General features: G+C 40.1%; 1 protein-coding gene across 1 annotated transcript; it reads right to left on the minus strand.

The window, feature by feature from the left end:
* Positions 1 to 1029: 1029 nt before the first annotated feature.
* LOC118410259 (solute carrier family 2, facilitated glucose transporter member 10-like) lies at positions 1030 to 11418 on the minus strand. Its single transcript, XM_035811818.1, has 14 exons — positions 11279 to 11418; positions 9940 to 10110; positions 9370 to 9486; positions 8875 to 8981; positions 7643 to 7726; positions 7102 to 7205; positions 6409 to 6517; positions 6027 to 6110; positions 5456 to 5542; positions 4223 to 4333; positions 3263 to 3794; positions 2601 to 2723; positions 2030 to 2162; positions 1030 to 1693 (listed from the first exon to the last, which is right to left on the minus strand). Exons 1-14 carry the CDS (start codon positions 11328 to 11330, stop codon positions 1564 to 1566), a joined length of 1944 nt encoding a protein of 647 aa, XP_035667711.1. The 5' UTR covers positions 11331 to 11418; the 3' UTR covers positions 1030 to 1563.
* Between the last annotated feature and the right edge of the window lie 1551 nt (positions 11419 to 12969).

Below are 12969 nucleotides of genomic sequence, written 5' to 3' on the forward strand. Positions count from 1 at the left end.
AAATGAATCGTGAAATGTAACAATGTCTTGCTATCACTGACAAAATATAATGTTAGCATACAATATTTGAAATGTCTGACAGTCAACAAAACTGTATCTGGTTGATTGAGGGACTTTTGCACCAGGTACCTTATTACCTGGATGTCTAACATTCATCAACATATCTTGTGCATTTCCTTGTAACTTAAGCCAGTGTGCAAAATACCCACTTGCACATTGCAACCACTTTTTGCTTGGTGCAACTAACTTCTAAACTCAGGTTGCACAGGGTGCAACTTAGATTTTGAGCCTCAGAACTGGATTTTGTTGTCAATGTACTTTGTACTTGATTTTTAGTTTGAAACAAACATGTTTATAAGTAACACGATAGTAAAGGGAATATTTATTGTACCTTTTTTTCAGAAATTTTAGTGAAATGTGCAACTTGAAATTCAGTTGTGCAACCTAGATTTTGCCCCAGTTTGCACGCTGTGCAACCCGGCTCAGAAAAGTATTTTGTACACTGCTTAAGCACAATGTGTCCCATGCACAAGGTTTACCATTAAAAAGATCACTAATGCCAGTGTTATATGCAGTCATTAGAAAAAATCCAGTCATCACATTTCCAACTCTATCTTCTAACACCACATCACAGACATACATTACATACAAATGTATACCAGAAGATGTGTGCTCCTACAATTTTACAATCATATAGTACTGCTGTATATAACTTTATTCATATACTGCTATATGTACATTGTACATGTAACTTTATATACATTATAGACTCTGAACCTGAGAATAATTTGTACAGAAATACAAAAATGTAGCTAGAGTGTACTGAGTTGACGCTAGTTCACCTTTATTCGTTGGGTAACCTATATCCGTTGCTTTTAAAAACAGGGTATTTTGGGATATCACGTTGACGGACGTTGGTTTAAAATTTCAATATTTTCAGTACATTGCAGTTTAAAACTACCACCCGTCGAATTGATGTGCCTAAATACACTGTTTTGCCAAACAACGGATATACATGTAGGTTACCCCGCAGATAAAGGTGAACTAGCGTTACAGTATACTATCCGACAGAAGACTTCGTTTCTCGTACTTTGGTGGAGACACAACCTACATCAAAGTCCCTTAAAGCCCCTGTAACACAAAGCCGGTGGTAACTGGTCATGAGCAAAGTTTCCTGCGGTTAGGAGTTGGTTTGCCTACTAGTCTTTAAACACCGTCTGCACTAGCCGACTATGAACATCAGTCCGAAAGTAGACAGGAAAAGTGCATGGATGCAATCACAGGAGCAAACTTGAACTTGAAGTAGAACATGGATTCCAGCATTCATGGATTCCAGGCTAATCCAAGCCTGTGTTTACACAATCTCTCTCTAGCTAGCTTCCTCTAGGTGGTGGCAACTGTAAGGCCGGCTGCTAGGAGCGTGATTTAGTCAGGCTAGGCTACTCCCAAACCAGCACTGACCTTTGCTGGGGAATGGTTGGAAGCAAAGCATTATGAAGGTCTTGAACGTGTTAGAGGGGCTCAACCTTCAAGATTTTTCCTTTTTTGTACAGTAAAGTTGAGTTAGATGTGCATGGAGTCCCTGTGAATGGGGCTGTAGACAGAGTCCTCTATCCTGACTGACGCGTGTCTCCTTCTGCTGAGGCCTCCCCGACAGCAGGACAGCCACTGGTCCAACCGGCCACAGACAGAACTGATGTGGAGAAAGAAGTAGAGTAATTTGAGATCAGAAATTGTGATAAACGTTGCACTTTGTAGATGTCAATGGACCACATCTAAGGTAGAAGTAAGTACATGTAAGCAAAATCGGTTAAAATTGGTAAAAATCATGAGTACTAAGCACATACATGTACCACTCTCTCACTCACTCTAACTAACTGACTTACTCTCAGACACACACTCATAAACACAGTGATACATAATATCATTCATGATCACTCTCACTCATTCACTCACTCTAGTTCAGTCACTTTCATTCACTCACTCACTCGATCACTCTCACTCACTCACTCACTAGTTTGTGACTGACCGAGTTTCCAGGTCATGTGAGATCTGCTCCAGGGTCCTGTTCTTGGTCTCAGGAACCACCAGTAGGATGAAGACAGCAGCAAGCACACCTATTACTGCATACCCCTGGCACACTACAGAAATCCCCACCGACTCTGTGGAAAAAATGACATTACCAGTCGAAACTGCTCAAAAGGACCACTGAGGGTACACGTGTAACTGAGCAAATCTTAATGCTTGTGTTAAAGGCAAAAATCATCAAGGGACTGGCAAAAAGTGGTCACATTGATCAGATGGTCCTTATGTAAAGCCGGTCATTTGTACAGGTTTGATTGTACATGCATTCTTGTGCACATACATTGTACAATGCTGCTCATTCACCTAATACTTTAATCTGAGGCTACAATAACCTTCTAAAAATGTTTGTCATTGCCTTTAGGTATCATGAATGGGGCAACATGACCGACTATTTGAATAATACAATACGAATGACGAAATATATGAAAAACAGTATCTAGCATGAACCACTTTTATCACATGTATATGTTAGCACATCTCTGTCAAACAGAAGATAAGAGCTAACAATAACTCACCCACAAGGTTTAGGAATGACAGGGAGACGACCAGGTTGGTTCCCCAGTTCAGCACAGTAGTGAGGGCTACCGCACGACCCTTCACATTGACTGGGAAAATCTCACTCAGCACCAGCCAAGATACTGTCAACGGTAACAACAACAAAATGTTAAGGAAAAATCCAAATCTCAAACCAGAAATATCTTTAGTTGGGGGAAATTTCTAGCCTGAGCACCATCCTCTGTAGTGACCAATGGCTCTATCCTTTCGCTTTCCGACCATGGAAGGATTGAGCCAGTGGTCACTTCGGAGGATGGGGCTCAGGCTAGGGAATTTCTTCTTGTTAATTCTTGGTGATTCTGCATAATGCATTTGTCCCATATGCTCTCAAAAGGCAACATACTGGCAAATAGCAGGAAATTGAAGACGGGAAATGGGATAACCCATTCTGGGACCTTTGACCTAACTTCCTGCCAGTGCCTACTGCATTCAAATAACTACACAATAACAAGCAAATAACAAACCAACAACCAAACAAACAAGATTTAGAAGGTAACAGCATCCTTCACAGAAATACATACTATAAGTCAGAAAAGCCATTTAACTGGGCAAAACAGGAGAAGTATCTCATATCAGGTCTTTGATAAAGAAACTGTTGAGTGTAATACATTTGTATGTTTACCTGGACCAAAGCCGAAGGCATATGCTGCCACAAACACCATCAGTGTCAGCAGTGATACCCCCTTCGCTCCATCTGGTGTCATCACATCCAACTCTATCCCATCCTGGAAACCTGTCTCCTTATTGACGAACTCTACACCAGAAACTGCACTGGGACGATTCTTCAGAACTCTTGCTGTGGTCTGAGACTCTGATCTTCTTACAAAGTCTACTTGTGATGTCCAGACTAACTTCTTGCTCTTCTCGTGACTTCTTCCTGGAACACTTACTATCGAAGACGTTACTGCAGAAGGATTTCTGTACTGTAAGGTGGGGTCAAAAAAGTTCCCAGGAAAGAAAACGTTTCTGGTGTGAGTGGATCCTAACGTGTCGTTTCCACTTTCACAGGGCCTTTTGAACTTGCTGGCCGGGAAGGAGTGCGTGATGACGCCTAGGATCAGGATGCTTATTGCCATGATGGTTGCACCAGCCAATAGGAACTTGCGACGTCCAAATCTATCCACCAGGCAGAGCGATACAATAGTAGATAGGACCTGAGAGAAAACAAAAATTTTAAGACAGTCTGACTGTGAATTTGATGTTACAAAGTAATGCAAGACAAAGCAGAACACGTAACATTCTTTCTAAGAAATATTCACAATACAATGATTGTATATATATTGCAGTCCAAACCCTTTCGCTTATAATTAGAGGCTGCAACTGATAAGCAAATGCTGAGCAACCAGAGATCGACAGATTTTTTTAAATTTCATAAAGGACAATTTTTTAGTGTGTTTGCTTGTTTGTCTTTTAAATCATAGTTCTACAACTTGCATCATCGTCCAGTTATGAAATCAAGGATAACATAAACCCAATCTTGGTTGCTAAGCAATTACCATAGAAAGTGGAAAGGGGGCCTTACACAAGTTACAGGTACATGACAGTTACTTTTTAAACAATTCTGGTCATCACTGGTTCTCACCTTCACAATACCAAGTCCGACAGTTGCCAGGGTGGCGGCTGTGTTACTATGGAAACCAACCAGCTGGAAGATAGTGGGTGCATAGTACAGCACGTTGGGCTGGCCTGTGAACTGGAAACATATTTTCATTTTTCATTCTTCATTTATCTATTCAATGCTACTTATTTATCTAAATCGCTAACTGAAGCATATTCAGAGAACATACAAACTCAACATATAGAGGATATTTGTTGTATGTAACAAATAAAAGATGCCAAACTGAAATGAAGCAAATTTGCCACAACTTAAAACTAAAAATAGTACAGTTATGTACTAGACACTCTAGTTAATGAAAACTTGTTGCTTACACTACTGACTCCTAGTTATATGTAACAAGATTATACAATGTACACGCTACAAATAATGATGACTGATAGTAGTTTAGTGTATACCTGAGATACAATAATATTAGAGGTTCTGGTTTCAAACCCTTGACAGGCCCTTACATGTGACGTTAATTCACCTTTATCCGTTGGGTAACCTATTTCCATTATTTCTTAAACAGGATATTAAGTCGAGGCAGGTTGGTTTAAAATTGCAATATTTTGAGGATATTGCAGCTTGAAACCACCACCAGTTGACATACCCTGTTATCAAAAGCAACGGATATACAGGTAGGTTACTCTACGGATAAAGGTGAACCAGCGTTACATGTACGTTGTGCCCTTGGGAAAAAAAAGAGTAGTACTGGCTACATGTACAGTAGTTTTAGTAAGGGACAGCCCTCGAATAAGACGTTAAATGGAGGTCTTATGCTAGAGGCAAGTCGCACTTTGAGCATATTTAAGAGTATGTGAGTGTATCAAACCTTTATCATACACAGTCTAATGGATGAACATTTACATCTACATCCGTATACCCCCAAATGGCCCCGCATGGGGCATCGAAGGGGGGGGGGGGTAGTTGAGGCTCCCGGGTTAGGGCGGGCAGGCCGCCTGCCTGGCACGGAAGCACTCAACGTTGGGAGCACTTACAACCGTGCCAGGCAGGACATTCAACTTAGGGATGATATGTGGGAAAAATGAGTTTTTATATGTGTCGGTACGGGCTGGTATTTGTGGTTGTGGCTTCCTACATAACATGTACTACTCTTGGAGTCATCAGCCTAATGAGGTTCAGCATATACTGTTAAAGAAGAGAAGTTAGAATTATAATCTTTGACTGTTAAAACTACAGCACAACCTGTCTACCTACCTGTTGAAAGAAGACAATCCCTGTGCCAATCAACATCCTCCCCCTCATGTTGCCAGCAGACTTAAACAGGTCACACACACCAAGTCTCTGCAAACACAGAAACATTCTCACTCTATTACTACTGTAATAAAAACATACTGTAATAAAATATTCTTCAAATATTACTGAGCAGACATAAAAAATTTTGAGGTAATTGTCTTAAGTGTAATCAAAGAGTTACTGATTGAAGAATATTCTATTGACTTAATCATACGTGACCACCTCAAAAATATTCATAGTTTTACAGTTACTTTTCACAACTAGTCTACAAAAAAGATATAAAATAAATTTTTGTAAACTAGTGTGTGTGTGTGTGTGTGTGTGTGTGTGTTTGTGGTGTGTGTCTGTGTGTGTGTTTGTGGTGTGTGTGCGTGTGTGCCTGTGTGTGTGTGTTTGTGGTGTGTGTGTGTGTGTTTGTGGTGTGTGTGCGTGTGTGCGTGTGTGTGTGTGTGTGTGTTTGTGTGTGTGTGTGTTTGTGGTGTGTGTGTGTGCATATTATCTCACTGAGTCACTCGTGAGCCTGTTTTCCTACCTGTTCTGTCTGTAGGGAGTTTTTGATGTTGTTCAGCTCCACATCCACACTGCTGCCCCTCAGCTGTCTCAGCACTTGTTGAGCCTGAGAAAAAAAGGAAAAAGTTATCTTGAACCAGTTTAGCCCATAAATCGTACTATAATTGTACAGTAGTATACAGCATAATATTGTGAGAATCATGACAGTGAGAAAAGTTGTGTTTATGTACCTCCCCCAAGGACATCCAGGAATACCAGAGATTGAACCCATGACCTCACAATCTCATGTCCACTAGACTACTCTCTCAGCATTCTGCTGTTTTCAAGATTAGATCCCAAAAGTGAATTTCAGGCCGATTACAGTGATGCACCACCCCCTCCCCTCTCTCCTCCCAACAACCCACCTTTTCCTCCTGTCTGTTGATGATGAGATATCTGGGACTGGGAGGGAGGAACACCATCCCTAGTCCCTGGGCAATGGCTGGCAGGGACGACAGGCCAAACATCCACCTCCTATGGAGGGATGAAGTAAGGTGTGGGGAGATTTAAAAAGTTGGAACCTTATTGCTGAGTAATAGTGTTATAAATCTGGAAAATGTCTATCATATCATACACATATCAATGTGTAGATGCAAGGTTAATTCTACAATTATTATGTGCTGAATATCAGCATTGAAAAGCTGTGAATATTTATTTATATATAATACCGGTAAGTCTTTATTCATTTGAATATGAAGAACTGAACCACTTTTCATTGCAGTCTCATGAGAGAAGAAGTAACGCTAGTTCACTTTTATCCACAGGTCACCTATATCAGTGGTTATATGTATTGTTTAAAAAAAAACACAGCATATTTGGGGATATCAAGTCAATGGGCAGTGGCTTCAATATATATAGCAATATTTTGAAAATGTTGAAAATGTTACTTTTTTGAAAACTTAAAACCACTGTCTATCAACTTGACATTCCAAAATACCCTGTTTTTAAAAACTACAGATGTCTGTGACCTGTGGATAAAGGTGTATTTTATGTGTGTCTGATGGAAGACTGTTTCAGACATATTCTATAAAATGTGATACAGAGTTAAGGTTCCTCACCATCCATTGGGTACACTGATGAAGAGGTAGTTCACCAGGTAGGCCACCAGGATGCCCAGGGTGATGCCCAGTTCATTTAAGGACACCAGCATACCACGTTTACTCTGGAACATGACAGACCACAGTTAAGACTATGTGTGGAAAAACAAATGGCAGGCCTGTATTTTGTAGCCTGGTATAGTCTCTTTTGCCCTTTCAATAAATGCTATTTGCTGCGAAGAAGAAAGAAACCCAGGAGCTATAATACAAATGTACATTTGAAGGTGTTTGGTTCCAAATGTAAGCTATGCAATTTTAGGTTCTACCTTCAAAAATGCCCTTCCATCTGTATTTTACTACATGTAAATGTACATGACAGCTTTAAATTACTACTCTTATTATCTGACAAAGATGGAAAAATAGGTAAACTGACGTTCATGCATGGTGACCAAAAATGACATGACAAAACCAATGTAAATGATTTTGTAACCTAGAAAACTTTATAAGAAAGTGTTAATGAGTTCAAAGAATAAAATCTCAAATGGCTTTCAGTGATACTTACAGAAGGAGCAATCTCAGATATATAGATACACTCTGCTATGGCAGACAGGGACACTGCAAACCCCACAATTAACCTCCCTGTCACCTGAAACACAGTGACAGCATGGAAGAAACAAAAGCAGTTATCATCACAGAAGATAGATATATATAGAATTAGGAATCGACATAAGACTAGTTCACCTTTATCCGGGGGGAAACCTATATCTGTTGTTTTCAAAAACAGCATATTTAGGGATATCAACTGCAAGCTGACGAAAGGTGGGTTCAAACTGCAATATTTTAAAATATTGTGATTTCAAACCACTGTCCATCAACTTGATATCCCCAAATACGCTGTTTTTTAAAACAAAGGATATAGGTTACCCTACGGATGAAGGTTGAACTAGCATTATGCTTTAAGTATACATGTCAGTAATTATAAGCTAATTGGGATACCGGTAGCGATAACCCAACGGAGAATAGTGCTGTAAGCATGCAACAGCTGCCACTTACACAGGAGACTCCAACAACTACAATGTATGTTTGCCAACCACTCTTCCACTTTTGTATAGGCTTCAACTTAGTGTAAACAGTTTTTGTAACATTTACAGAACACACCTACACAACAGGATAATCAGCTCCAGCTGTGTGCCTTTTAATACTTAGTAATACCAGATATAGAAGTGTGGTTTGTTTGAAGTGCGTTGAGTAGAGCACTTTGAAGTACCCAATACAAACATACATGAGTGAACCAATATGTACACTAGTTAAAGAAAAACACAGCGTGAAATACAGTCAAACCTGCCCAGATGAACCACTCTGGGGACCAATAAAATCTGGTCTTTAAGGACAGGTGGTCACTGTAGACAGGATTTTCAATGCTTGAGTCAATGGGAAAAATTATCAAAGGGATCGCATAAAAGTGGTCACATGAACCAGGATGTGACCACATGTACATGTTTGACTGTATATCATTAATGGCCAGGTGGTCCTTATCTACAGGTGGTCACTTGATCAGGTTTGACTGTAGTGTGATCACATTGTAGAAGAAAATGAGTTAAGTTGTTCCAAGCATGCCTGAGAGAACATTTTGTTTGTATCCATTCCAAGACATTGTGGCAAATAGTCATGGTACTAGTATTATCTTAATGTTTAAAGCATGCTTAAAAGAACATTTTGCTTTTACATGTAGGTTGAACTAGCGTTATGCTTTAAGTATACATCATATATGACCATCTTAAAGCACTAACTTACCAGAACTGCATAAGACTGCGCCAAAGCCAGAATCATGGCCCCGCACACAAACACACCAGCGTTCACAATGATGGCCAACCTCCTCCCAAATCTGTCTACAATAAATCCTGGGGAAACATGGTTAACAAAACATGGTTGATCAGTAACTGTTTCTTTTTGTCATGAAAAAAATGGTATAAGTATGATAATTAACATTGGGATTCTAAGGTCTTTTTATATAGTGAAATACTAATGACCTGAAGCCTATGTCATGTGACCTGAATGAAAGTGTGACATCAGCAATGGGTCAAAGGTGCTCGGGAGTTTCCTTTGGGTCATTTCAACTTGAGAAGGATCAGAGGACTGATCAAAAGCTTGTTGGTAAGTGCTTTGCTTGACAGAAATAGCATATAGAATATTTGCAATGTTAATTTCTATCACATTTGAGCCAAAAGTAACTGTCTTATATGTTTACAAAGAAAGTTGTACCAAAGAAAGCATGTGATTGGTCCTTACCCCCAGTGAGTGAGCCAATCACAGCGCCCATGAGCATGGAGCTGACCACCATCTCCTGCTGAAGACAGCCCAGGTGCAGTTCTTCCCGTAGCTGCAGGAGGGCGCCTGATACAATCCCTACCAAAAAGACGAGATGAAAACAGTTTCTGCTTATTAGAAACAAATGAAACATATTTTCCATTCTCCAACAAAGATATTTTACAAACAGCAAAGGTGACTTATCATATAGATACATTGAAACTTGTAAAAATTTGAGAAACATGAGTTAAGCTAAAGCAATACCTCCTTGGTTCAAAGTATATCATCTTAATAGCATTGTACCTTATATTACATTATAACTGGGCCAAGATAACGTTCGATATGACAAGGTGATAATTTTCCATATCACACAGGCTTCTTAGTTGTATCACACAGGCTTCCATCCTCAGTCCCAGCCCACTGTCGGGTCGGATTCCCCTTCGGCCTTCGGCTGTCAGGCAATCTGACCCGTGGTCGGGCTGGTACCTTGGGTGATACGGAATACACCGTGTTGTATTCTATATTTGTCATAGAATAACAGCATACACTTACCTATATCATATCCAAACAGTACTCCACCCAATGCAGCCATGACGGAGGCCAGGAGGACATAACCTGTAGTGATGCCATCATACGTCCTGTTCTCCTGCCTGTCCTGTAAGTCCTCCATCTCTATAGCCTCCCCATCTTTATCTTCTGTGGTGTCCATATCACTCAGGAGGCCTGGAGGGTCAACATACATTGTACATAAGTATTTGCTACATCAGTACATGGCTATTGGTAGTGACATCTTGTCAATAGTGAAAAAAGTATAACGCTACTTCACCTTTATCTGCGATGTAACCTATATCCGTTGTTTTTAAGAACGGGGTATCTTGCGATATCAAGTCGACGGACGGTGGTTACAAATTGCAATACACAATGTGTATTTTCAAAACATGCAATTTCAAACCACTGACGTAGTCTTGATATCCCTAAATACCCTGTAAAAAAACAACGGATATAGGTTACCCCACGGATAAAAATGAAAGAGCGTTAAGAAGTTCATGATGTGGGTGGTTGAATTTTAAATATTTTCCCAAACACCAATAAATTGAATATGGTATCATTGGTAAGGCCACACTGACTTAATTTTATGGATGACATCCATGCATGCATTGATTTTTGTGTGTTCTTAAAAAAATATGTGGCCACATGTGACCCAAGAACATTCCTAGTCAAAAAGAATTATTTGCTTGCCAGAGGATCTACTCTCCAGGGTAAGGGGGCACACCAGGTCAGGGCATGGGGCCGCTGCACCCTTGTTCTTCTCTTTAAACAAGAATGGTAATTAAAACACTATTGAAATGGCGATAATTGTCTCAACAGTATTACTAAAGGGGAACATAAGACAATCCAACCCTGGGAAACAATGGACTGGATGTTTAGTCCTGTGGTTCAACAGAATTTTTTTTGCTGGATTTTTTTATCTATTCGCCCTCGCACATTTAGTTTCGGGGTCTCCAGAGGATGTCATCCATAAAATTGAGTCAGTGTGGCCTAATAACAATCATAACATGAGAAGAATCATAGCAAGTGTTTGTTTTGTTTTTAGCAAAAGGGCTGTCATTTTGTAACAAAATAATAAGAATATTGAAATGTAGTGTATAACTACACTTAATCTTTAGATGTTTATATAATAAGAATGTCATTAAGTAGAGTTTATTTTCAATACATCCAAAAACATTAAAATTTAAATCCAAACAAACTTTATACCGTCCTTGAACAAACAAGAGAATACCAGCCGTGCTGAGCTTATCAACATCATTATTCTCGGTTGTTGACACAAAATTAAGGACCATCCAAATCTGAAGTGTTTTAGATTGATCAGGTCGGAAATGCCAGAACTCACCTTGAATGGAGGACTCCACTAACGATGACTCCTGATTCTCCATGTCAGTCATCAGTGTACACAGTTACACAGGAAACTAAACCAACGATCGGTGGGAACTGGCACATAAAAATCAGCTGGTCCGGCCGGGCCGGGTCGATAACAATTTGTTGTTTACTTTACTGTCAGAACTGTCAATCCGGTTTAAACCTGCTTGTCCGACACTAAAACTCCTTGTACAAGACCTCTTAAGCGAAAGAGTGTCTCATTTGTCCCCTTCTTCTTCTTGCTTCAAGAAATCTGTGCTGTACTTGAAGATGATCAATTGATCTGACACGGGCACACACCTGTGAGAATTTGGTCTGGTTCATTCACGACAAAACGCCTCATGTGCGGCACTTAGGAAAATGGCGGCTCGATTTGCCGATTCAAAATTCCTGCGAAACTTTGCCTCTCAAACATGTCCAAACATGTGCCGTCAATTGCTTTTTATGTGGAAAGCTTAGAGGGGCGTAAAAGGAAGGCACCATATCTTTCTCTGGCGAAAACTTGTAGAAAATTGGCCGAAACAGAGGCACTTTCAGGATACGTTCCCCATTTTTGTATGTCGTAACTTTGAGATAATTTAGAAAAAATTCTCCAAGTCTTAACAAAAATCAGATTAATACCACAGGTAGGTAGATTTGTTACGAATATGACGCTGAAAACCTCAAGTCCGTAAGTCTTGGAGAAAATGAGAGAGAGGTCCAAGAGTGAAGTCAGTCCATAGGCGGTAGGCCAAGGTATTGTTGTCGGATCGCCCGGGCTGAACTGCCGGGGTTGGTGTTCCGAGTGTGACCCGACATTTGAGTGCGTTGTACCCGGGATTGCACGAGTGGGTGCCGAATGTTCCGACGGAGATTTCCGACGGATGCAGAAGGTACCCGAAGTGCGATTTACCGACAAACACCGACTGTCGGCACGCACTCGGCATGCGCTGCACACGTAACCAAAAGACCACGTGACCCCACCAACTACTCACAGGGCATATGAGGTAAGTGTGCCCGTGTCTGATCATTGCTCTCGAAGCCCACAGGGTGAAAGGTCAACAATTTATTTTCCCACGACGAAGGACTTTACGAATCTTCCCGACAGGGGCTGCCATACTAATTTTGATTTATTTGTAAGGAACAAACGAGTATGAAAATTAAAATATAGCAAAATCGTTGAGTGTTATACAAAATTATATATTTCTATATGGTACATTTGATTTCAAGATGAACTATATTATGCATTTTTAAATATCTCAATATTTAAAAATCCCCTATCTAGAATCGATTCGTCTAGTGCATCTGATTTTACGACAGTTTGTCTGACTTGCGGGAGGACATTGACCCCCGTTTGGCAGCGGTCCGCTTTATACCGGAAAACATAGAAAACCACCAGACCACAAAAACAAATGGAGGAGGATCATCATCAAGAGGATGAAATCTACTAACATACAGTATGATTTGATGAGTTGATATTGCATGTTGATATATTTGGGCACAGAATAATCCATATATGGCCCTGAAAGGAAGATATTGTCAGGGAATATCTGTGACGTTTAGCGGGGTATGAGACGTTGCATACATAATATAAGAGATGTGAAATATAACGAAATTTAGCCTGAATGCTTTGTCAAGTAAACACTTAAGTCCGTTATATAATATTTTTTAGATTATTCTTTGCCA

The sequence above is a fragment of the Branchiostoma floridae genome, chromosome 2 (genome assembly GCF_000003815.2).
Source record: "Branchiostoma floridae strain S238N-H82 chromosome 2, Bfl_VNyyK, whole genome shotgun sequence".
Taxonomy (NCBI): Eukaryota; Metazoa; Chordata; class Leptocardii; order Amphioxiformes; family Branchiostomatidae; genus Branchiostoma; species Branchiostoma floridae.